Source organism: Xenopus tropicalis, chromosome 5 (genome assembly GCF_000004195.4).
Source record: "Xenopus tropicalis strain Nigerian chromosome 5, UCB_Xtro_10.0, whole genome shotgun sequence".
Taxonomy (NCBI): Eukaryota; Metazoa; Chordata; class Amphibia; order Anura; family Pipidae; genus Xenopus; species Xenopus tropicalis.
Genome location: NC_030681.2, coordinates 24,961,674 through 24,986,816, shown reverse-complemented (window position 1 = coordinate 24,986,816; position 25,143 = coordinate 24,961,674). Strand labels below are relative to the sequence as shown.

At 41.5% G+C, this 25,143-nt stretch overlaps 2 protein-coding genes across 10 annotated transcripts in view; one reads left to right on the top strand and one right to left on the bottom strand.

Moving 5' to 3' along the window:
* The window catches only part of LOC105947450, a 63,717-nt gene extending 53,056 nt beyond the window's left edge, over positions 1-10,661 (bottom strand). Inside the window, exons 1-2 of one of the 7 annotated variants that reach the window (XM_012963857.3) lie at positions 10,405-10,492; positions 9,072-9,135 (exon numbers count right to left, since the gene is read on the bottom strand). The gene's annotated coding sequence lies outside the window, so the exon portion shown is untranslated. The other 6 variants (XM_012963854.3, XM_012963858.3, XM_012963855.3 and 3 more) reach the window with 6 other exon arrangements.
* The window catches only part of gpcpd1 (glycerophosphocholine phosphodiesterase 1), a 39,578-nt gene continuing 24,806 nt past the window's right edge, over positions 10,372-25,143 (top strand). Inside the window, 4 exon segments of one of the 3 annotated variants that reach the window (NM_001142145.1) lie at positions 10,372-10,712; positions 11,023-11,104; positions 20,826-20,916; positions 23,921-24,005. In NM_001142145.1, the coding sequence (NP_001135617.1) occupies positions 11,056-11,104; positions 20,826-20,916; positions 23,921-24,005 (225 nt within the window). In that variant the 5' untranslated portion in view covers positions 10,372-10,712; positions 11,023-11,055. 3 annotated transcript variants of the gene reach the window in all.

Here is a 25,143-nt window from a genome sequence, read left to right as displayed (position 1 = left end):
GTGCCATCTGCAGGTACATTTTGTTATTAAAATGAAAGAATAAATGAAATACGTTCTTTTCAGCTGTCAAGTAAAAAAGAACCTATAATGCAGATCTATGGTATGGAGATACTCTTATCGGTATTATAGCTTACTGGAACCTTATGTCTGGCTGTGGTTCTGGTTTATAAATACACAAATTTCTAGTTATTATAGAAATGTATTGGTATCAGTTCAGGGGTCTCTATTTATAGTGCAAAACTGAGGACTTTCTGTAGCACACACTGCTTCAGTTGCCCAAGGCTGTAAGATGCAAGCCCAGGCAAACAGGGAGACGTGATGTCAAAAAGCTGATAGATGGTAACAAGTGATTGCTTTAGTTTAGAGATGTTTGTTAAACAACACTAGGGGGGGGAATTCACAAAAGTGGTGATATTGTGACAAAATAAAAGTGGAGATAGATTTGTGGGATTTTCCACCTAATTCACAAACCTCTATCTCCACTTTTGTGAATTTGTCTTTTAAGCAGACAGTTTTCAGATTTTCTTGTTTTACCAAAATTTTTTTTATGAATCTGCCTTTAGCTCTTAGTAAATGTGTCGGTGCCATCAAACCCAGTCCCAAATCTACAGGAGCCTTGGAATAAGGATTTTACCAGCAGGATTTTGCTTTCATATGCCATTTCACTTTGGGGTACATTTCCTGAGGGGTAATTTTAGTTTGCACAGAGAAACTATACATCATTTTTTTCAGGACAATCTATCATTTTTTTTCTATATTTCTGTGTAATTCCACTTCTGTAACAAGGTTTAAGGGTCTAAATACCTTATTCTCTAGCCCCTTCTCATTACTGGGCAGCAGCAATCCGGCCCCCACACCAACATGCCCGGTGAATAGAGCTCCAACAGGACTAGGGCCCAGCGGGTTTTTATCCAGTGCCCTGTTGGGCCGGTCCAACCTTGTACCCCAATATCCCAGTTTGGGTGCCAGTGTGCATGTGCTGTTTGCTGATCCCCAAGATGGCTGCTGGGAACAGGTGGGGGCCAATGCTGTCAGGCAGCTCTGTAATTCTGGACATGCTATGGGGGCACAGATAAGTTGCGGAAAGTGTCAGTGAAGTGATTAAAGAGGGGGCACTGCTGCTGCTAAAACTAAAAATTTGCCTGGGAGGCTTTACTTTTCCTTTTAATAAAAATGTTTAAAATATATTCACACAAAATTTTATTATTGCCTCATTGATTGAGCTAAAATTTGCATAATTATGTAAATGTGAGGTAAAAACTTTTTATATATATAAATAATATATATTATAAAAGTAAAAACTTTTTAGATATAAATTGAACTTTTTTAAATCAGTGTTTTACTTGTTTATAAAATGTTAATGAGGCTTTTTGCACCTATTGTTCTAGGGTTACACAGAAACTTGTCCCCTAACAATAAGGTGCTAATCCCCATTAATATGTTAACGATCCCCCAATGGGGTCCCTACCTTAGGTGTGAAATGGAGACTGGGTGAAACAAAACAAAACAGAAGAGCTTAGAATTGACCTGACAGAGTTACGCTGAGCTTTACTCCATTTTGAAAATGTCGTTAAAATGTTGTATAAATGTCGTATAAACGACAAATTCACAAACGTGTCTGTAAACTGTCTTTCTTTCACTAAAAACGGAAACGTCGCGGTTGAGTTGGAATTTAGGCAGATTTCTTTTTGTGAATCTGGAGAAAGTGTTTTCCACCAGTTTTTCCACCACTTTTACTCCAAAAAAGGGCTACCTCCACTTTTGTGAATTCCCCCCTAGGTGGCAGCACAGCCAAGCTTATACACTGCAGCCAACTAATGTGTATCCCTGAGCATAAACCACAGCGCAGGTAGCTACAGAGCACTAATTTGTTCACCTGAGGGGTAAAAGATGGAAAACTATAACTTGACCCCCTAGAAACTAACCAGTACTTTGCATATGTGTATTGTATTCATTTATATAGTACTGCAATATAGCTTACAAGGTAGAAACACAAAAAGGCAAAAACAAGCAATGAGAATAAATATGAAAACACTAGGAATTTCAGTACAGGGTAAGAAAAAGTTCCCTGTCCCAAAAAGCTTACAATCTATGTAATAACACTGCCTGCAGTTGTAATGCCCAGCACAGCAGTGGTGCATGCCAAAATATATTCCTGCACCAGAAAAAGAAATATATTAGTCTTACAAAATGCTTTGGTTTCCAAACAATACATCATTGCCCAATAAGCCATGTGTGCACCAGAGTTGGCTGCGCTAATTTTGCCAGCTGGTGGCACCTATCAGCCGTATGAGGCCAACCAGGCACAGGACATGGATGCACTGGATTGGAGGGCTTGGGGCAGGTCATCCCCTGGCCGAGGAGTGACCAGCTCTGATTCTGACAATCTGACCCTTGTATAGAAATCAGTGCAATGGGAAAAGCATGAGTCAGGATGAGTCAAACACATGTATGGCAAAGTTAAGTCTGCAGTTATCACTGTTCCTTTCCCAGAAAAGCCCTGACAACAGGCTTGACCCTTGCCTTAGTGCCCCAAGATGATCTAAGTAATAAGCAATCACAAGGCTGGCTGCCTGCCCCGAGCTATATACAACTGGCTCGTGTGGCAAGCCCCCGGGCACTGCCAACACCTCTATCTCAGACAGTCAATAGCAAATGGTGCATAAACACTTTAACAGCAAATAGTGCCTAGGTCAATTCCACAGGCGGCACTTGTATATTTACTTTGAATATTATGCCAGTCTTTAGATCCCCTTTCACTTTCCCAGACACAAAAGTCACCTTAATGAGCAAAAAAGAAAAACAATGTATAAACTTGTAAATACCCCATCATATACACTTAATTTCTCAGTAACCAGCACAGTGGCGCAGTGGCATCATCTGCAGAGTGACAGACACATCTCATCTACACTGAGTTTGGCTTGTTGCTTATGGGTGTGGTTTCCACAAAGGGTTAATAGAACCATTTAATGACCCAGATTTCAATGTTTTACTGGCTGCAGTGCAACAACAGCTGGGGAGATACAGGTTAAAGACAGGCAATTGTAGGCAATTAATCCCAGACATAGCAGTAATTCAGGTACAGAAAATTAGATCTGTGCATCGTATCAATTCCAGCCATGCCAGTAACACCACTACAGTACATGTGCTTTGTTCATTGCATTAAACCCAGCCATGCCAGAAAAACCAATATAGTCAGAAGGGCTGATTCACTGCTGACTGACTGCTATTGGCAACAAGCAACTATTTTTGATCTACTACCAGTTGGAAAATGAAGTAAAATATATGCTTGGTTGCTATGGGCAACAGTGTTGGTGCAGTTTAGCACCTATCTTTGTAAATCAGCTCTAATAAGTTCTGTGCATTAACCCTAACTATGCCAATGAAACACCATCACACTATGACCCCTGCAAATAGGGCTGTCATTCGCATTCCATTAGGCTGATGCCACACGTGGCGTTTTTACGCTGCGTTTTTTCTCAGCCTAAAAACACCGCACAAGCCACACATGGCGTTTTTCAGCCTAGTACTGGTGACGTAAGCAAATCCCGTTGCCATGGTGCTAATAGTGTGAAATAGCAAAAAACGCAGCGTATTTCCGCTAGGTCTGGCAGCTGCCTTTGTGTATACATAGGAATAGCTTGCTTTGCAAGTACTGGCGTATTTCAGCCTACGCTTGAAAAATCCGTGCTAAGGCGGTTTCTAGCGTATTTACGCTTTGTGTGGTTTGCCTCGAGTCTTTTCAAGTTATTTCTATGGATGATGATATCAGGCGTTTTTCAGCCGCCGAAAATACGCAGCGTAAAAACGCTACGTGTGGCATCAGCCTTAGAGCCATAGGGCCAATATTTGCAGGAAGCAAGTTCAGTTTATAGTACAATGGTATTAGGCTGATGCCACACCAGGCGTAGGGCTGATTTTTTCGGCAAGCGGAAAAACGCTTGCCGAAAATTCAGCCCTACGCCTGCTACTTGTGCCTGCACCCGAATGAATGGAATACGCTCGGGTGAAGGCACAAGTAGCCGATATACGCATGAAAACGCGAGACTTTGCATTCTCTCGCGTTTTCATGCGTATATCGGCTACTTGTGCCTTCACCCGAGCGTATCCCATTCATTCGGGTGCAGGCACAAGTAGCAGGCGTAGGGCTGAATTTTCGGCAAGCGTTTTTCCGCTTGCCGAAAAAATCAGCCCTACGCCTGGTGTGGCATCAGCCTTAGGTTCAAGGCAAACAAGGCGTATTTTCTGTTGCCACGTTTCTGTTGGTTAAGCAGTGCTAAAAAGCAACTTGACTTTCTAAGATCTTTTTAGTGACTTGGACCAGGAATTTCTGGCCTCCTCAGAAAATCATATCCTAGGAATGACACAATGAGTTGTATAAAGGTGTCACTATCCCTTTAATAAAGAAAACTATTTGCAGCACTTGCCTGTTCGGCATGAGCACCTGATTAAGGCATTTACAAAAACACGTTGCATAACTATAAGGATATATAATTACCATTGTGACTGCAGATTTGGTTAATCCCATGCATAGAATAATCCTATGAAAGTTAACCTTTTAGATTTTGGAACAGGGTTCAACATAACTGCCACTGCCTGACCAGAGCTGGAATTCATAACCACACAATTCTCCATCTTAATATCTCAATACAATTATTGTATCTGCTATCCTGAAACCCTGGAAATGTTTGCATTAACAGGCAGAATGACAAAACATTCCAGAAACACAGATCATAGTGGCTCCAGCACTAGCAATATATGGCACGGTGGCCCCAGCACCAGCAATATATGGCACGGTGGCCCCAGCACCAGCAATATATGGCACGGTGGCACCAGCAATATATGGCACGGTGGCCCCAGCACCAGCAATATATGGCACGGTGGCCCCAGCACCAGCAATATATGGCACGGTGGCCCCAGCACCAGCAATATATGGCACGGTGGCCCCAGCACCAGCAATATATGGCACGGTGGCCCCAGCACCAGCAATATATGGCACGGTGGCCCCAGCACCAGCAATATATGGCACGGTGGCCCCAGCACCAGCAATATATGGCACGGTGGCCCCAGCACCAGCAATATATGGCACGGTGGCCCCAGCACCAGCAATATATGGCACGGTGGCCCCTGCACCAGCAATATATGGCACGGTGGCCCCTGCACCAGCAGTATATGGCACGGTGGACCCAGCACCAGCAATACATGGCACGGTGGACCCAGCACCAGCAATACATGGCACGGTGGACCCAGCACCAGCAATACATGGCACGGTGGACCCAGCAGATCTTAACCATAGTGCCTAGTGTTAGCAGCAGTCAAGAATTGTTCCCCTGTAAGCCTACAGTTCCGAGAAACACTGCATTAGTGTATTCTTCTCATGGTTCTAGACGTTATTGTCTCCACAACAAAGAAAGAGGAAATGTCCCCATCCGTTTATATACAGGGGGTGTGTGGCACCTGGCTTAGTTAACACATAACTAACACCTACTCAACTCTCCCACTAAACCAGCTTGTGTGTGTGTATGTGCCTGTAATACAGAGGATGCTGACTTCTCAAGTGAAAACACATAACCTTCAACCCAGCCCAATGTGTGGGCAACCTTCAACCCAGCCCAAAGTGAGGCCAATTGATAACACTGCACCAATAAAAATGTTAGATGCTAATAGGTTCTCTACTAAAAAAAGAGAGAGAGATTGTGCATTTGTAGACGTGGCACAAAATGATAAAACCTATTGCTAAAGGTCATTTAGTATCTATATCGGTAGATTGTTTCCTCTCATGCATCGAACTGAATGTGTGGCATAGGCAGGGGCACACTTACTGCCCCACAATCCAAGGCAGCATAAAAACCCCGAGTTATATACAGATCATGCAAGCATTAGGGCTGTGACACAGTGGTATTATGGGTTAGAGTCTGCCACAGGTTGGGTACCCGCGGGTTACCCACAACCACTTCTGATGATGTCACTTCTAGTTTGCAACAACTACTCTTCCTGTTTAATGGTGGTCAGTGGGTCGGTCAGGTAGTGGTTGCAGATAAGCTGTGGCAGGACGGGTCAGGTTTAAATAAAAGTAAAAATGCGGGTTGTGGGTCTGGGTCTCAAAAATTGGGACGCTACCATGGGTCATCCTGCATAATTGATTATTCCCTCTAAACATGACAGCACCTATAAAATGAACCAGTACAGTGGCTATATTTTTACTGCCTTGTTATAGAATGGACAATTCTTTGCAACTTTTTGGTTGGACTTCATTTTATGGTTCCTTAATTATTTAATTATTTGCCTTCACCTTCTACCTTGTTCCAGCTTTTAAAGGAGGGGGGGGGGTCACTGACCCCGGAAGTCAAAATACTATCGCTCGGTAAACTTATAGTTTAATTGTTATTTTTTATTACTTATCTTTCTATTCAGGCTTTTCCTATACAATTTCCAATTGCTCATTCACACCACTGCCTGGTTGCTAGAATAAATTGTACCCCAGGAACCAGATACCTGCTAAAAATTCCAAACTGGAGAGCTGCTAAACAAAAAGCTATTTAATTCAAAAGCCACGCATAATAAAAAGGGAAGACCAATTGCAAACTTTTATCGTTTCACATAAAAATAAAAACTAATTTAAAGAGAACAATCCCCTTTAAGTATTTTTTAAATAAAAAATATCTAATAAACACCCAAGATGAAGACATGTGAGTGCTGACAGCAGAGAATATTTCCAAAAGAGTGAAAACAATAGAACACTTTAAGGGCAGACAGAAGGCATTTTAATTTGCTAATACCCACCTATGTCTGTACCACTAATACTAATTCACAAGGTGACTACACATAGGCTCTCCAAGTACACTCAGCAATAAACAGCGTATCTAGGGAAAAAAAAAGCAGAACTAATAGTTATATGGTGATTAATTACACAACATATTTTAAAACCCATAGGCTCTTTGTCACACTTGACATGATTTACAAGCTAGTTCTGCTTGATTCTTTCTTCCCAGATATACTGTTTATTGCTTTACCATACTTCTGCTTTGGTAAGGCCCCACAAGAGGGATTGTCAGCCTGTGTATAAGTGCCGCCTGTACGCTTAAAAAATCTTCTAATTGTGGATTCAGTGCTTCCGGGTGCAGGCAAGCTCAGCCGATATCAGCCAACAAATGCAAATTCTCGCATTAGTTGGCGGATATTGGCTGCATGTGCCTGCACCCTGGTGGATTCAGTAATTCCGGGTGCAGGCTCAATTACATGCAGGCTGACAATCCGTCTAGTCCTAGGCCTTATCCTTAGGTAAAACAAAATTGGACCTTGAGTCAGCAGCCTACTGCTTCGTTATGGGCCAAAAAAAGATAACCCTGACAATGCCTGACTGAGGCTTAATCAGATATCAACTGGGTAAGGGCTGTGACAGACGGGGAGATTAGTCGCCACCCGCCAAATCTCCCTTGTCGCGGGTGATTAATCTCCCCGAAATGCCATCCCACCGGCTAGAATGGTGGGATGGCATACGTGGTGATTATCCATGTATGCCATCCCACCAGCGATTTACATTCTAGCAGGTGGGATGGCATTTCGGGGAGATAAGTCGCCCGCGACTGTCACAGCCCTAAAGAGGAAAATCCCTTTGGCCACCATGTGATTCAATTTTGGCCTCATTGTGTGCGCAATGAAGCATGAATTCTGGGAAAAAAACATGGAGATTGCATCTAAAAGTGCACTTTGCTTTGTGCGTCAGGTTAAGTGAATGCACCCTAATCTTTATTAAACAGTTAGCCTAAACCAGGCTTATTATGCACACCCATGGACACAAAACCACTTTTTCCTTTGGAGTGCAACATTTGCACCCATCTATGAGATAAATAAAGAGTAAACAATATTCATAGGCCCCCTATAACTGTACAGGTATGGGACCTACTATCCAGAATTGCTTGGGACCTGGGGGCTTCTGGATAAGGGGTCTTTCTGTAATTTGTATCTTCATACTTTAATCAACTAAAAGATCATTTAAACAGTAAATAAACCCAATAAGATTGTTTTGCCTCCAGTAAGGACTACTTATATCTTAGTTAGGTTCATCAAGTACAAGGTACTATTTTATTATTACAAAGAAAAAGGAAATCAGTTTTTATTACCAAACAAACACCCAAACCACACCATTTGTACTGCATATATGCCCTCTGCTTGCCAGCACCATCACATTTTCCTAAAACAAATAGCTGCTTCAACTGGAGTCAGTTGAAGGATTTATGTACGGACTCCATAGCACTGCCAGGAGTCAGTTGGTCGTTCAGTCAGAATCAGAGTTGGAAGCAATTTTGGGTACCTGGAGTCAGTCAGAGGTACCATAAACTGAGGAGTCGAAGGATTTATGTACCGACGCTACAGCCCTGTTTACACCTGCAGGATGTAGGAGAAAAAACATGTTTCTCCAGCTAGAGCAGCTTTTCTATGAAAAACCAGCAGTGCTATCTCTTCATTGTCTGCTAGACTGGAGGGTGTGTTTGGTAACCTGAGTTGGAAAGAACTAAGCATGCTCAGTTAGCCAAGAGCCAAAGTAAAGGGGCCGAGTGGATTAAAGTAGGAGAAGGAAGCGTTGTAGGCATACACAGCCGATATTTGCCAACAAACGGCAAGTCTTACAACTGTTGGCAGATATTGGCTGTGTGTGCCTGCATTTAGTGTACAGGCAGATTATCAGCCTGCGCTTATATGCAGGCTGACAATATGCCCCACGTGAAACCTGATTAAGGGGATGCTGCAACACCTTTCAACAACAGGACTAGCAGTATTTAAAGATTTCAAAGAAGCTGCTCACTGATAACATTTTTTGTGGTGGATTTACATGTCTTTCAAAACAGAGTCTATGGGAGAGAGCCTTTCAATAATTTGGACCTTTCTGGATAACAGTTTCTGATAATGGATCCCATACCTGTCCTTTACTGATGGGTGACATCAGGGCAATGAGCACAGCAGAAAGAAATAGGGCCTCAATCTACAGGAAAAAATATAGAATTCAAGTATACCTAACCCACAATACTCCAGCCAGAAAATTGCACAGACTAAAAGCTGCTAATATTTACCTTTGCCTCCAGAAGTCCTTATGATAGTAGTACTGGCACTGGGAAAATGCCCTCACTGGCTACCCTAAACCAGAAAGTCATATCATGTATATTGTCAACACTGCAGAATACATATGTGTATGGCTATTCAAGTTCTCTAGGCCCCCCCATGAAATGTTTATGGCATCCTGCATGTCCAAGGCACTACCCTCTTTGTATGACATCCTACAAAGGTGTCAACCAACCCCATGTCACAAGGAGATAATGATCCACTCTTGGTATTTTCGAGACATTATTTCAAATTGCCATTTAGAGGGAAGAGGAAATTAGGATGAATAAAATCCAGGACTGAAATAACATCTACCTCAGGCAATGGGATTGATTAATAGCTCTGTGACATCATTTAAATAATAATGTGGCCTCCGGACACAAGAGGTCTCATTTATGAACACAGTGCAAAGTGCCATTTTTATGTGCAAATCAACATTTTGTTTTCACACAATTCCAGCATAACAGAAAGTACCCTGTATGCAGCCGTAATAGTGGCATTAGTCACTTGTAGCTTTGGACATAAGACCATAAGGGACCCTGGATTCTGGGCAGGTTGAGGATGGTGTAAATTCCAGGGTTCAGCTTGCGCTTGTGCATGCAGTTCTTTACAGCAGGCTGACTGGGCGCTTTGGCGACTGCTGAAGGTTGCAAGGGCCATGTACATACACAAGTACCATGTATGTACACAAGTGCCACGTATGCACACAGGTGCCACGTATGCACACAGGTGCCACGTATGCACACAGGTGCCACGTATGCACACAGGTGCCACGTATGCACACAGGTGCCACGTATGTACACAGGTGCCACGTATGTACACAAGTACCATTGAAATAAGTATCAATTGTGAGCACTTTGCACTGCACTCAAAAATGTACCCTTCAGTTTGATCTTATGCAAGGGAAAAGCAGGACAAAACCCACCTTAAAGTTCTGAATAAATGATAATTCGTCAACAGAATAAAAAAAAAAGGGGGTTCTGTTTATTTTAGAAGCGCTTTTGTACCTGCCCAAATGGTACAGTAGGTGCCAGGAAGCCAATTCTGCCCCCACTTCTGACGTCAGTGTATCGCTGTAGATCTGCCCATCCGGACCCACAACACAACAACGGGTTTCCAGGAACAGGCTGTCCTTGGGCGACCTCCCCTAGCTGCCACCCTTGTCCCCTCCCTCTGCCAGGGGGTGTCACAGCGCTGAGGCACTAGTCTCTATGCGTTCCGGTGCCTGGCATAGGGATGCGCAGCTGTTGTTGACAAAAAGTCGCCAGAAACCCGTGGGACGCGCACCAACTGGAAATACTATACCTTGAGTTATTAGCTTCCAAGCCGGCGCAAGGGAACCTGGGAGTTGTAGTCTTTCCGGCGCCCTCGGCTAGGTTAGATCAGCGCGGCGGAACTTCAATTCCCAGGACCGCTGTATTATACTACAAGTTCGGCGTGGTATGCTGGCACTGTCAGCGCGTAAGTCACTCACCGGCAACCGCCGAACAGAAAGTTTCCGCGTTATCGAGACACGGGAAGATGACTGGAAAGGAATTCGAATTCTAAATGCGCCGGAAAACCAGGGAAGCCAAAAGCGCGGCTGACGAGATGATGTCATAAGTGCGGTTACGGTACGGTACCCAATGATGTCATTCCGCTAGAGCCGGTCTAAACCAGCTGCGGGCGCTCCTGTGATGCTTTAACCACTCGGTGTCCGGATGGCGGCGGTGGTGGCTCCTTTTGAGTTGGATTAAGAGTGGCGGCACAGGCAGGTGATACTCGGGCGGCTGAGGGGAGGGGGGGGGGGATAAGTTGGTCCCATGAGGTGTCACAGCGCCTCTCTCATAAGCCATTCCTAGTCAGCAGCCGGCTGTCACTGCATGGAGCCGCACCACTAGCGCAATATTCCGCCTCATAGTCCCCTCTCACTTCTCCTTCTAGGGAACTAGGAAAAGCCATACGGAGCCTGGGGAAATGTCAGCTGTGCGAGTCACTTTCCAGGTCCGCGGAACAACACTGCCAGGTAATTTCCCTCATTTTATATATCGGTAAGAAAGGGGCTTAGAGATGTCATTTGGTCATCCGACTCACTTAAACACTGTCTATTGTAAAGAAAAATATATATATAATATTATATTTTATCCCCAGTTGTGTGTTATGTGTTTATCTGAAGTCCCCTTAGAGTTCCATAACCTGTATAAGCACTGGATAAAAGACCATGGAACTCTGTGGGGACTTCTATTATTTTCCAATTATAACATGTGTATAACATATAAGTTATATCTCCGGTTACCAAAAATGTATATAGTTGATTCTACATCATATTAGACATTTAATTGCATATATCTGTTATGTACAGTAGAGTTTACTTATGGGAACAATATTTAATATATACTTATGGATGTTGTTAGCAGTAGCACTACAGGTATAGGACCCGTTATCCAGAATGTTCGGGACCAAGGATATTCCGGATAAGGGGTCTTTCCGTAATTTGGATCTTCATACCTTAAGTCTAGTAAAAAATCAATAAAACATAAACCCAATAAGATTGTTTTGCATTCAATAAGGATTAATAATATCTTAGTTGGGATCAAGTACAGGTACTGTTTTATTATTACAGAGAAAAGGGAATCATTTAACCATGAAATAAACCCAATAGGGCTGTTCTGCCCCCAATAAGGGGTAATTATATCTTAGTTGGGATCAAGTACAGGTACTGTTTTATTATTACAGAGAAAAGGGAATCATTTAACCATGAAATAAACCCAATAGGGCTGTTCTGCCCCCAATAAGGGGTAATTAAATCTTAGTTGGGATCAAGTACAGGTACTGTTTTATTATTACAGAGAAAAGGGAATCATTTAACCATTAAATAAACCCAATAGGATTCTTTTCCATCCGATAAGGTTTAATTAAATCTTAGTTTGGATCAAGTATAAGGTACTGTTTTTATACTACAGAGAAAAAGTAGATCATTTCTAAAAATTAGAATAATTTCTTTAAAATGTAGTCTATGGGAGATGGTCTTTCTGTAATTGGGAACTTTCTGGATAATGGGTTTCCGGATAAGGGATCCTATATCTATACCTTGTGGGACGTACTCAGTAGTGTGTTGTTGTTATTAATCTTTATTTGAGTTTCCAGCACACATTCTGCAGAACTTTACTAAGCTTATACATTATTTACATCAGTCCCTATTCAGCGGAGCTTACACTATAAGATCCTTATCACAATCAAACACACAGTGGGCATAGACTTGCTTGCTACTGTGTTTAATGAGCAGGTGTGCCACTATTAGTGCCAGAGGCATTGCTTGCGACTGGTAGTCTATGGCTGATATAGAGCGGTTAGTTGCTCACGATAGCAGAAATCTATCACAGGCGACTAAACCGCTCTGTGGGACATCAGCCTTAAGGTGGGTGTACACTAAAAGATTTGCTCATTGGGCAAGGTTGGCAATAAAATGTATTCATTTGTTTATTTAAAATGTTTAGGTTATACAGAATTCATCATGTTCAATTCTTCAAAATTACCTCCAAAGCATTATACACCCATGCATACGTACAGAAACCTATACTAAAACAGCTGTATAAGATCACAATAGCCTTGGATATTATGCTTGTTCTAGAAGTCTTCCAAGCCTTTCTTAAAGGAACAGTAGCACCTCTGTTCTGTGTTTGCTTCAGAAACACTGCTATATTTTATGTAATGAAACTGCTGTTTAGCCATACCTTTTCTCCTTTTTTCCCAGCTTGAATGGCTGCCCCCATGGCCGCTTCTTTATATAAACTCTAGTAGGCTTTCTGAAGCAAACACACTGTTTAAGTGCAGGGCGAGAGTACATTATATTGTAATTGCTTTGGAAGAACTGTTTTTACAGCATGAAATAAAAGCTCAGTTCCTCAAATCTAAAGGGGTGGCCTCTGGGTCTCTGTTGTACAACCAAGTTTAAATAGCAATTACATTTCTTGTACAAGTAAACTGGAGTAGAGTATTTTGCAGAAACATTAAAGCTGGCAGATCCAATACACAAGAAAGACTTACAAGTTGTGATTGTAGGCATTGGGGCAGTGACAAAATGAGATTAGTCAACCTGTGATTAATCTCCTAGTGGTGGCAACTAATTTTTTCGAATGCTTTCCTACCGGTGAGAATGTAAGCCACTGGTAGGAAAACATATGGGTTTTCAAAGTTGGCCAAAGATTTTTCCTTCCAAGGCAACTTTGGGCGACTTCGGAAAGCCGAAGCAAACATAAGGTTTCCTACCGGCAATTGACATTTTCGCTAGTAGGAAAGAATTTGAGGAGGTTAGTCACCACTACTATAGAAGATTAATTGTGGGGTGTAAACAGTGTTCGGGAAGCTTCTTAATTATGTCGATTAAGGGCTCTGGCACACGAGGGAGTTTAGTCTCCTGCAACAAATCACCCTTGTTGCGGGCGACTAATCTCCCCGATATGACATCCCACTGGCGAAAATGTAAATCGCCGGTGGGATGGCATACGCGGCGGCGCGATTTGCGGAAATCGCCGAATTTGCCTCGAGAGATTATCTGCTTTCTGCTACATGGCACAAAAGCCTTAAACTGGCCACAAATGCACATGCCTTTGTAGCATTTATTGGATTTGGTCATGTTTGGCCTCTTAAAATAACCAGTTACAAAAGTCCGTTAGCTCAAAAACAAGGGCCTGGTGACCTAATTTTTGGTGAGTGTATTGGATCATGAGCCACTTGGAATTGCGCTGATTAGTATATTCCTGCTTTTCCACTGAATGCAGTTTGACCATACACATGTAAGGGCCATGGTACACGGGGTGATTTGTAGCTTGTGATAAATCTGTGCTTCTACAAGCAACTAGTCTTCCGAAAATTCTTTCCCACTAGCAAAAATGTAAATCACTGGTGGGAAAGCATACTTGTTGCTTAGTTTTATTGCAGTCACCCAAAGTTTCCTTGCGAGGTGACACATATGATGTATCACCAGTGACTTATCATCTGCAGTAGAGCAGATTTATCATTAATGACTTATCTCCCCGTGTGCTATCACTAGGGTGACGTTTATTTGTGGCCAGACTCAGGAACATTGTGTGCAGGTCCCACCCTCATGGATATAGTCTGCCATTTTAGTCAGAACATCAAAGAACAGGTCAGCGTATTGCATTTAACTGTTATTGGAAACAGATAAGTAGCCTAATTCTCAGCCTTCTCCCAATACATTGCCTTATACTTATTTTGTTCTGTTACATCCGTACACTGCTTTAGATTCACATTTCATTTTGCAATACTTTCTTTCACTGCCCCTAACTTCGTAATACAACCTTCATCTCTAGTCTAGGTTCTCTCAATTGACTGCCTTTCTCAACCTTTTCCTACACTAAGAAGCTGACACTTCATAATTGCAATACAAGAAAGCATCTTTATGTAGCTCCAAAACATTTACTCATCACTTTACAGAGATTATGCATCATTCATGTCACTCTGTGCCCCCAGTGAAGCTTACATTCTAATGCTCCTATCACATTCACACAGTACACTAGGGCCATTTTCATCAACAGACAATTGGAGGTTTGACAAATGAATACTGTTGAGCCATATAATCCTTTTGCAGAGCCTCTGGACCCAGGCTGTGCTAGGAGAACAGGTGGGATGGTAATGAGTAGTTATGGAACACAAGCATAACAAAACACTATGATTGACAGCTTAATAGTGTATTCACACTACTCAGGCTTGTGGTTACAGCTCTAAAACCTTTTGCTACTGCTAAACAATACAAATGGGAACTTCAGCTATAAAGTGCTAGAGAAGCTTTAAATGGCAGGTATGGTGCATCTGTAATGCCCTGTGTGTTGCAGAAGCCAGACTGGTACTGATTGATTTACATTAGTGAGTCACATTTCTGTGTCAATGAAGTGCATGCTGTGGTACAAGCTCATTAATTTCCAAGAGGCTAAATTTACCCCTGTTCTTCTCTACAAATAAACAAGAGAAGAGCAAGTGTAACTAGAACCAGAGCCATCTAATCCAGGGGTAACAGCCAGTACCCATGATAAGGTTTGTACTGCATGACAACATTCCACTGCTAGGAGCAACTGTGTGAGGGAGGTAATATTAGGCTTTGAAGTGCCATTTAGGTAAAGTGCAGCTTAAAGCAATGCTGTCCATTTCTTTTATGAAGATCAATTGTTATCCAATACACCATGTTTCTTGGGGCCAGATTAAGTAAAAAGAAAATATGTTAGTTTTTAAAAGCTGACTGGGTGCCACAAAATTCATTGACAAGCACAGCTATTGTGTGGGACTAAGCTTAATGTTTGCCATTTAAAATGTAAAGTGGAGCCCTGTTTTTTAGGTGATGATCATGGCTTAGGGCAGTACTGTCCAACTTCTGTGGTAAAGAGGGCTGGAATTTTTCTAGCCTACGAGGGCTGTGAGGGATGTAAAAAAATAATTATATTAAGACACACCCATAAATCAATATGCCGCCGCTTCCTCCCCTGTGGATAGCACAGCAATCCCCAGCATGTAATTTCACACCTTAGGGACCATATAATGACTATTTCCAAATGCTAACAAACTTCCAGAACCAACCCCTGCCTGCTTGACCTCCCACAGGCAGCATAGGGCAAGCAGGGTATGGCTCACCCAGGCAGTATAGGGCAGGCAGAGTATGGCACACACAGGCAGCATAGGGAGGGTAGAGTATGGCACACACAGGCAGCATAGGGAGGGCAGAGTATGGCACACACAGGCAGCATAGGGAGGGCAGAGTATGGCACAACACAGGCAGCATAGGGCAGGCAGAGTATGGCTCAACCAGGCAGTATAGGGCAGGCAGAGTATGGCACACACAGGCAGCATAGGGAGGGCAGAGTATGGCACACACAGGCAGCATAGGGAGGGCAGAGTATGGCACACACAGGCAGCATAGGGATGGCACAGTATGGCACACACAGGCAGCATAGGGATGGCACAGTATGGCGCACACACAGGTAGCATAGGGAGGGCACAGTATGGCACACATAGGGAGGGCACAGTATGGCACACACAGGCAGCATAGGGGGGCAGAGTATGGCACAACACAGGCAGCATAGGGGGAGAGTATGGCACAACACAGGCAGCATAGGGAGGGCAGAATATACACATAGTCACAATCAGAAAAGCCTAGTGGCATGTCTCCAAGGCAGTTAAAAACACACCTTTTTATATAAAAATTAAGTACAGAAACATAAAATTGGCCAGCACTAATATGAAGTGCATAACAATTAAATAAAAATATAGTGAAAAAATAAATTTATGATAATCTTATCCCATGAAATATAGCAGACTATATACACACTCTGGACTCAGTGTTCCATTAACAAATGCATTTGTTCTTAATGTTCATGTATTTCTTGCTTAGTAACAGTTGTCTGGCTACTCCCTGTCGCCTGAAGTCACTGATGCTGAGTAAATACTTATTCTTATCATTACTGTTGACCTTTTTTCTGTTGAATTTTGATAAGCAAAGGGTGACACAGATGTAAAGAAAGGGTGAGCTTGGGTAAACCTTGGATTTGTTTATTTACTGTGGCCCATTTGGTTCCCTTCTTGAGTGCATTTGTTTTCTTCTTGCTATTCACTGATAGATTCGGTGGTTAATTCCTAAAACACTGAATTAATTAATTAATTTATAATGCTTTGGGGCTCTGGCACACGGGGAGATTAGTCGCCCGCGACAAAACTCCCTGTTCGCGGGCGACTAATCTCCCCGAGTTGCCTTCCCCCTACCATCCCACCGGCGAACATGTAAGTCGCCGGCGGGATGGCAGATGCGGCGGGGCAATTTCGGGAAATCGCAGAAAAAGACTCGCAAGACTTGAGCGACTTTTTCGAATGCAAAAAATTCGGATTGGTTTTGCCGCTGTTAACAATCGTTCGGTACGAAAATTTTGTGACTTTCGCCAATACGATATTGTCGTGACTAATACGATTTTTTTGTAAGCATTTTCGAGATATTTGCGAACTTCAGAAATTTTCGTTTCCAATCCGAATTTTTCCCATTCGGGATTCGAACTTGTGTTTTGATAAATCACAAGATCTTACGCTTTCCAGAATTCTTTGATATCCACACATTAGTCTGTAGGCAGTAATAATAATAAGTTACTATTAAGTACCAGTAAATTAAATTGTTTTTGACGTCAAAGTTTTTAGTGTCACTGACCCCATTTAAAACCTGCAAAGAGGCAGAAGATGGCAGTAAATCATTTAAAGAATTTAAAAAAAAATGAAGTAAAAAGGGGGATAGCAATATCTGCAATTTTATCACAGCTATGGAGAGAATGAGAACAAGAAATTTATGGTACATTTGATGCTCTATAAAGTGCATCTTAAATATGTAAGTGCTATATAAATAAAGTATAATAAATACTTTTTTAACTGATATGCAGTTAGCAGTATGACAGTTACTGACATTAACCTGTAGCCGTAAATAAAAGGCTGTTGCACCTTGCGCATTAAGTAAATCTACATTCTGCTCTTTGAACGGAAGAGAAGAAAAGGCGGGGAGGGTGGGAAAATGTTATCAAGTTATTTCGCTGTACCTAAAGGGACTCAGTATAAGGTTAGACAAGTAACTAATAGCCAGTCTCAAATTTTTGGAGAGGGGGTGTTTTGCAGTTTGGTCAGTCTACAATGGGACCGCTGGTGGCGTAGTCAGTTAGAGAGAATCTGGAAATGTTGATTGAGGAAGAGCAGCTCTTTGGCAGACTGGGTAAGGGTACTGTCACAGATTTGTCACCCTTGGTAGCCTAGATTTACCATGGGTGACAAATCTCCCTGTGCTGGTGCCCTAACGGGTAGAGGAGAGCATCAATTGGGTAGAGAGGGTGATGGTGCAAAGAGATATCCTCTAGTTTAGATGGGGTAAAGTAAGCACCTACAGATTGTGATGGTGTGTCAGACCATCAACCAGCTTGGGTCGAATGGACCCACACATGACCAATGGGCATCAAATCCAGGTTTTTTTGAATCTGTGACGAGCAATACCACTGATCCAGTCCACCTTCCTATCAGGCCAATCTACCACTCTTTCTCTTTGTGGTGCTAGTAAGGTTTATAAGTTCACTTTTAAACTTAAGGTGGCCATACATTGAAATATGTCACAAAACGAGCTGGTATGGCCACCTTGAGGTAGGTTATATTGGGTTGATCAGGCCAAACGATCGGATCATAACTGCTGCTATTTAGTCCATTGGATCGAGGACTGCATCAATTGGCAGATCTGGTCTATGATCCAACAGGAAAATCAAACCTGCCTGATCGACACCTTTTCTGATTTTTGACCAGATATCTGTCTGAGACCCCCATACATGGGCCAATACAGTTTTAACTCTGCTTTTAACTGCCTGTGTATGGCCACCTTTACTTCTGGTATGTATAAATGGATTTCTTCTAAGCCAATTTTTTTTTTAATTTTTAATGCAGTCATCATCCTGGTGCCCTGTAGCCTGAGGGCTAAACATTAAAAAGATTAGCTTGTTTGGCGACCTGAGAGTTGGAGAAAAGTTAAATATAATAATAATAATATAATAATAATTAAAAAGACATAGAAAATTAACACAAATTGTGAATTTTCCTAGGACTCTGCTGTCTACATCATAATAAAATTAATTTTTAAGGTAAACTGTCACTTTAAAAAACGAATTGTTTTTAAAAGTAACTTTTGGCAAAACGAAGGACAAAATAATCCCAAAATGTTAGGTGATAACTGCGTGTAAATATTTGGATTAGTGGTATATGAAACCGCAATCATGTGAGAATTCTTCCATCATGGAGCATCTTCCTCCCCCTGCCTTGCCACGTGAAGGATTGCTTACTGTTACCCGAATGGAGCACATGTTATTTAAAGCGTCGATATTTACCTAAGCATTTGTTGACGCAGTAGCCTTCCTGTCACCTCGCACTGAATGTTTGCTCCAAGGCACGCTATGATCCCCCTCCCCTCTTATCCTTCAAATGTTTTCATTCCTACAGTCTGTAGTTAATGAAAAAATGGGCTAAAAAATATCCTTAACATATATATATATATGTAACAGTTACTTTATCTTAAACACACCTAAAAATAGCTTTTTCTGCTTTTTTATTTTAGTGATTCTACGTGTCAGATATGTGACACTAGGCTATGTCCCTGTCAGATGGATTTTGGAAAAAAAATTTACTATAACAGTTACTTCATCTTATGCAATCTGCCAGCCAAAGCAATTGCACTCAGCCAAGCGTTCTGCCTCTAGTGACTTGATCTTGCTGATGTCAAGCTATGTATACACCTAAATTGCCCTTAGAGGCATTCCAAGCATGCTGTTCTGTTTAGAGCCCCCTTGCACTGCTTACTTTGTGCTATTTAAGCTATGGCCTTAGTCATATTGGTTCTTTGTTTATAAATATAAAACCACTTTGTGTATTGCTTGTATAAAGGTTGAGTTAGTTTCAGGGCTGCTATTGCAGGGAAGACCCTGTTGTTAAATATGATGGCTTCAATAAATAAAATCTACTAATATGAAGCTGGGAATAAGTAGGGATACAGCAAATCCTGGATTTTGCTTTGGGGGCTCAGTCAGTTAAATTGCTGATTTGCCACCCCCTGAATTATTCTCATTTGCATATGTAAATTCGGATTTGGACTCTTCGGGGGTCGGCTGAATACATCATGGTGGGTTCAGAACAAGTGAGTGAGTTTAGTGCATCCCTAAAAAAAGAAAAAAAAACCTTTGGTACTCCTAACTGTATAGAGAATGTAAAGGTGGCCATACATGGTTCAACCCCTATGGCAGTGATCCCCAACCAGTGGCTTTGGGGCGACATGTAGCTCACCAACCTCTTGTATGTTGCTCCCAGTGGCCTCAAAGCAGGAGCTTATTTTTGAATTCCTGTCTCGGAGGCAAGTTTTGGTCCCTCCAAAACCTGCCTCCTGTAGGCTGCGAGTCCACATAGCGGCTACCGAACAGCCCTTATTTGGCACCTCTGGGAATATTTTTCATGCTTTTATTGCTCCCCAACTCTTTTCACATTTGAATGTGGCTCACAGGTAAAATAAGGTTGGGGATCTCTGCCCTATGGTATGAGGACCATTCAACTCCTAGGCTAAACTGACGGATACCATACAAGAGGCCATACAGGTATGTGGCCACCAGTGTTGTTCCACCAACATATGGCAGGACTACTACTTCCAGATTGCCCCAGATCAGTGTTTAGAGCATGCTGGGACCTGTAGTCCGACAGTATCACGTATGAATTGTAAAAATGCTCATGTATCGATCATAAGGTACAATATATCACTAGGATTGCAGTGCCTCCATTTAAGCCAGAAAGTTAAAGCAAGGCTTAAATTCTTAAAATCTAAACCCTATTAAAACACTTTTCTGTATGGTTTCATCAATAGTGATGAGTGAATTTTCTCCCCAGGCATGGATTCACAGCAAATTTCCGCATTTTGCCATTGGCGAATTGTTTAGCGAAACTTACGTGAAAATTCGCTGCAGAAAAATTTGTTGCGCGGACAAATGCGTTTCGTGAAGGGACAGATTTGCTTATCACTATTCATCAATACTGACTTAAAACACCTCAAAGTCAAACCTTTTTAAGCTTTCTGAATGATTATGATGATTAGAAATTATAATGTTATCTAGACAGAACTATTATTTCTCTTGTGTGTTTTATTTTATTTTTTTGCATTTTTCATATGATTAAATATGATCTTGTCTTTGCAGGGGAGGTTATTGCACTGTGTGGTAACAATGATGTTCTGGGTTTCTGGAAACCTCAAAATGCAGTAATCCTACAACCTGATGATAATGATTGGTAAGTGTGTTTGCAAAAACTGCAAAAACTTGTAACATCCTACATGAAGGATCAAGTTTTTTAATGTTTATATGAATAGCACCTCCTTTGGTTTCCCCAGACAACTGAATAGGTATTTAGGTGACAGTTGCAACAGTGTCATCTGTGTGTAACTAGAGGGGGTTGCAGCAGAATTTTCGAGTCTGCTTCCAGTGTAGAAGGCTTGATAGCTTGTAAAAATTATTTATGAGACAACCAATGTTTTGGCATGCATTATACAGGGTTATGTATAGCTCCCCATGGCAGACAATGAATGGAGCACAAAGTGGAAAAATACTCTTTATGCAAGATAACTTATGTAAAAAAAAAATTAATAACTGCATTTATTCTAATTCTTGTCCTCCCAGTGTATATTTTTGTACATTGTAAGAGTTACAGCGCTACATATCCATGCAGCGCTTCATAAATAAGGTTTTGCATATATACATACATATCACAGTGGTGGCACAGATGATGCCTTGGTACCTTAGTGACCAGGGATTTACTTAGTAAGCAAAAAGAATAAAAAAGATATATATACCGATATGAACCTGCAGATTGGACTAAAAAAGATCTCACACTAAAACTACTCATGACAGCCAAGTCCACAATACCAGTACACTGGCGGTCAGACAAAACTCCTACAAAAGATCAATGGTTTAAGGCAGTGCTGTCCAACTTCTACGGTGCCGAGGGCCGGAATTTCTCTAGCATACATGGTGGAGGGCCGCCAGTTTTGACCACTCCCCTTTTTGAAACCACACCCACTTCAAACCACACCTATTTTATCACAATGGTGGTAGCACAGCAAAATCCCAAATGCTTGGTCCTTACTGTGGGGATATCAACCATCATTCATATGTGAAAGAATTATGTCATATTAAGATATACCCTTAAATTCCATATGCCTCCTCCTCCCCTGTGGATAGCAGAGCAACCCCCAGTACATAATTACACACCTTTGGGACCATTTAACGGCTATTTCCAACTGCTAACAAACTCCCACAACAAACCCCTGCCAGGTTCACCTCCCACAAGCAGCATAGGGCAAGCAGAGTATGGCACACACAGGCAGCACTCTGCCTGTCCTATGCTGTCTGTGTGTGCCATACTCTGCCTGCCCTACCCTGCCTGTGTGTGTGTGCCATACTCTGCCTGCCCTACCCTTCCTGTGTGTGCCATACCCTCCCTGACCTATGCTGCCTGTGTGTGCCATACCCTCCCTGACCTATGCTGCCTGTATGTGCCATACTCTACCTGCCCTATGCTGGCTGTATGTGCCATACTCTGCCTACAGTACCTATGTCTGAGGTGTGAAGAAGTGGACAATGGGAGTGATTACAGTCTGAGCCTGAGGTGTGAACACTGCAGGGGGTGAACAATGCAGGTATTAAAAGGTGTGAAAAACACAGGGGATTACATTTTTAAACAATACAGAGGGATTACAGCCTGAATCTGAGGTGAGAACCATGCAGGGGGCCAGTTAATCTCAGTAATGATACCATTTAATGCTTACTCAAAGGTAAGCCATCAAAGCAGCCAGACAGGTGGGGGGCCACAAAGAGGGGGGTCGCGGGCCGCATGCGGCCCGCGGGCCGCCAGTTGGACAGCACTGGTTTAAGGTAATCAATGAGTTGTGCCTAATGGAGGAGATAACAGCATCAATTAGAGATAATTACCAGGACTACCTAGCAGTCTGGCTACCCTGGAAAGAATATATTAACAAAAAAGACACAAGTAGAGAATAGGTAATATAAACAGGGCAAATAGAACCATAAATAAAATAAATACCAGGACACAACCGAAATAGCACAAAAAGAGTAAAAGCTGAAAAAGACTAGTACACAACTACCGAATGTATAAGTTCCTTTTTTATTGTTGATATGTATAAAAATATGATGTTTAACTAAAATAATACAATCAACAAATGTGCAGATATGAATAGAAAGTACATGGAAATGAGAAGAAAACCAATGTACAAAATGTATCTTTCTATGATGTTTTTGTTTTTGTCTAAATAAAGCTTGAATAGAAAAAAAAGATATATATATATTTTATATTTAGCTTTACTTAGTATGTATGTATGTATGTATGTATAACTTTATTTATAAAGCGCCACAAGGGTACGCAGCGCTGTACAGTCTTACAGAATACAAAATTACACACAGGGAGGACAAGTGATATAATAAATAAATACAATAAATACATATATGTATATATATATATAAGTGCCATGTGGTATGAGACACAGTAGGAAGGAGGTCCCTGCCCCGTAGAGCTTACAATCTGAGTGGTTGGGTAACATACAGGCACAAACTGGAAGGTAAGAGTGCATCAGGTATGGGCATTTGCCCTTAAGCGCAGGACTTAGTGCTTTTTCTTTTAGCATCTGGTCTTAAATTTCTGTCTCAGCTTCCTTGTCCCCAGGCCTTTTCATTTTAAAATGGTACCAATCTCTTTCAAAGGTATTTGTGGAATGTACTTGGCAGCCTACATTCATGGAATACTTAATACTTAAGTAGTGTAAATTTTGGGATTAAGTATGTGCAACCTATAGTCGAGTTAAGGTAGTAGTTAAATGTAGATTTATTAAACATAAAAACGGTGGAATACAGAATTACAGGGTATGTACTGTCACAATGAGATCCATCAAACCACATGTTATGTCACAAAAGTTTGATACATGCTTTGTACCATAAGATCTCTCCTTTGATGTCCTGATTGGAAAATATGTCTGTAATCTGTTTCTTAATAAAACTCAATGGTTAAAAAAAAAAAAAAAAAAAAGTATGTGCAACCTTCAGGTCCTCCTGATGCTACTTAACTACTGCTCTCATTGTCCCTGACAGTCAGAGGTTGTTCTTGTTGGCATTTGATGCCTTTTGGAGGCTTCTGATTTCATAATTGCATAGTAATTTGTATGACTGCATTGCTACTGTTATTTATTACATATATATGTATTTCATTCTCTGTCCTTCCTAAACAGTAACCTTTGGAAAACAAGCGTTCAGCTTGCTGTAGGAATTCCACTGAAATATCGATATTTTAAAGGTTGCTTTCTGGGACCAAAGGTATGTGTTTTTGTCATAGTATTGCAAGTAAAGGCAAAGTACTATATATTTTATATTATATTCCTGTTGGCTTACCTTGTCCTGCACATTGTTATGCTTCACAAATAACAACTCCTTTGTCTCCCACCCCTCACTTCTCATGACTTCCTCCACCCAGATGGATCACTCTACTATCCATACCTTCACCTCAAGCACATTATTTTTATGCTCAATCCTGAGTGCCTTCTTTTCAATTGATAAAATTACAAGTACTCATTATTTGTCATCCAGCACAGCAGAAGCCAGTATTAGGCGATTTATCAGAATAATTTGTATGTTTAATTTCTTCACTGTTTAAAAGAGCATTGAAGTGTATATGTATACTATACATGGAATGGTTCATTTGTATTATTGTACCATTCTCTTTACTTCTGATAGTGAATTCTCCTTAAACCTCAGTAGATGAGTATCATCCAATGACCATATTGCGCTGTCCATCTGACATGAGATGGGGAGTACAGTAGGGTTGATCCCACTCGGAGTATATAAAATAAAAATGTGATAAAATATGGAAAATCTGTAGACAAGAAATGTTATATCAGCGGTTCTCAACCTGTGGGTCGGGACCCCTTTGGGGGTTGAACGACCCTTTCACAGGGGTCGCCTAAGACCATCGGAAAACACATATTTCCGATGGCCTTAGGGATAATTTTATGGTTGGGGGTCACCACAACATGAGGAACTGTATTAAAGGGTCGCGGCATTAGGAAGGTTAAGAACCATTGTGTTATATTAACATGTTTAACAAAGGAACAACCACATTTTTTTTTATAGTATGCTTACCCTTGTTATTCCTTAATCTGCTCCACCTTCTCTTCACTTTACATTTAGGCTTTAATGATGTTCTTTTCTGGATATAGGATTTTAGATATTACAAATCGTTTGAATATGTCCTGCAGGTATTAAGCCCCATAACTTCTTGGCGTTTCTTGGTCCATTTGGGTATGCTTGTTGGTAATTGTTTCTGCATGCCTACTTCAACCCAAAGAAAATCCGTAAGATTACAAAAAAGCCATTGACCCACCATTATCCCAGAAGGTGCCTAAACAGATTAATTTTTATGGCATATTTTATAAGGTAGAGAGAATAACAGTGGCTG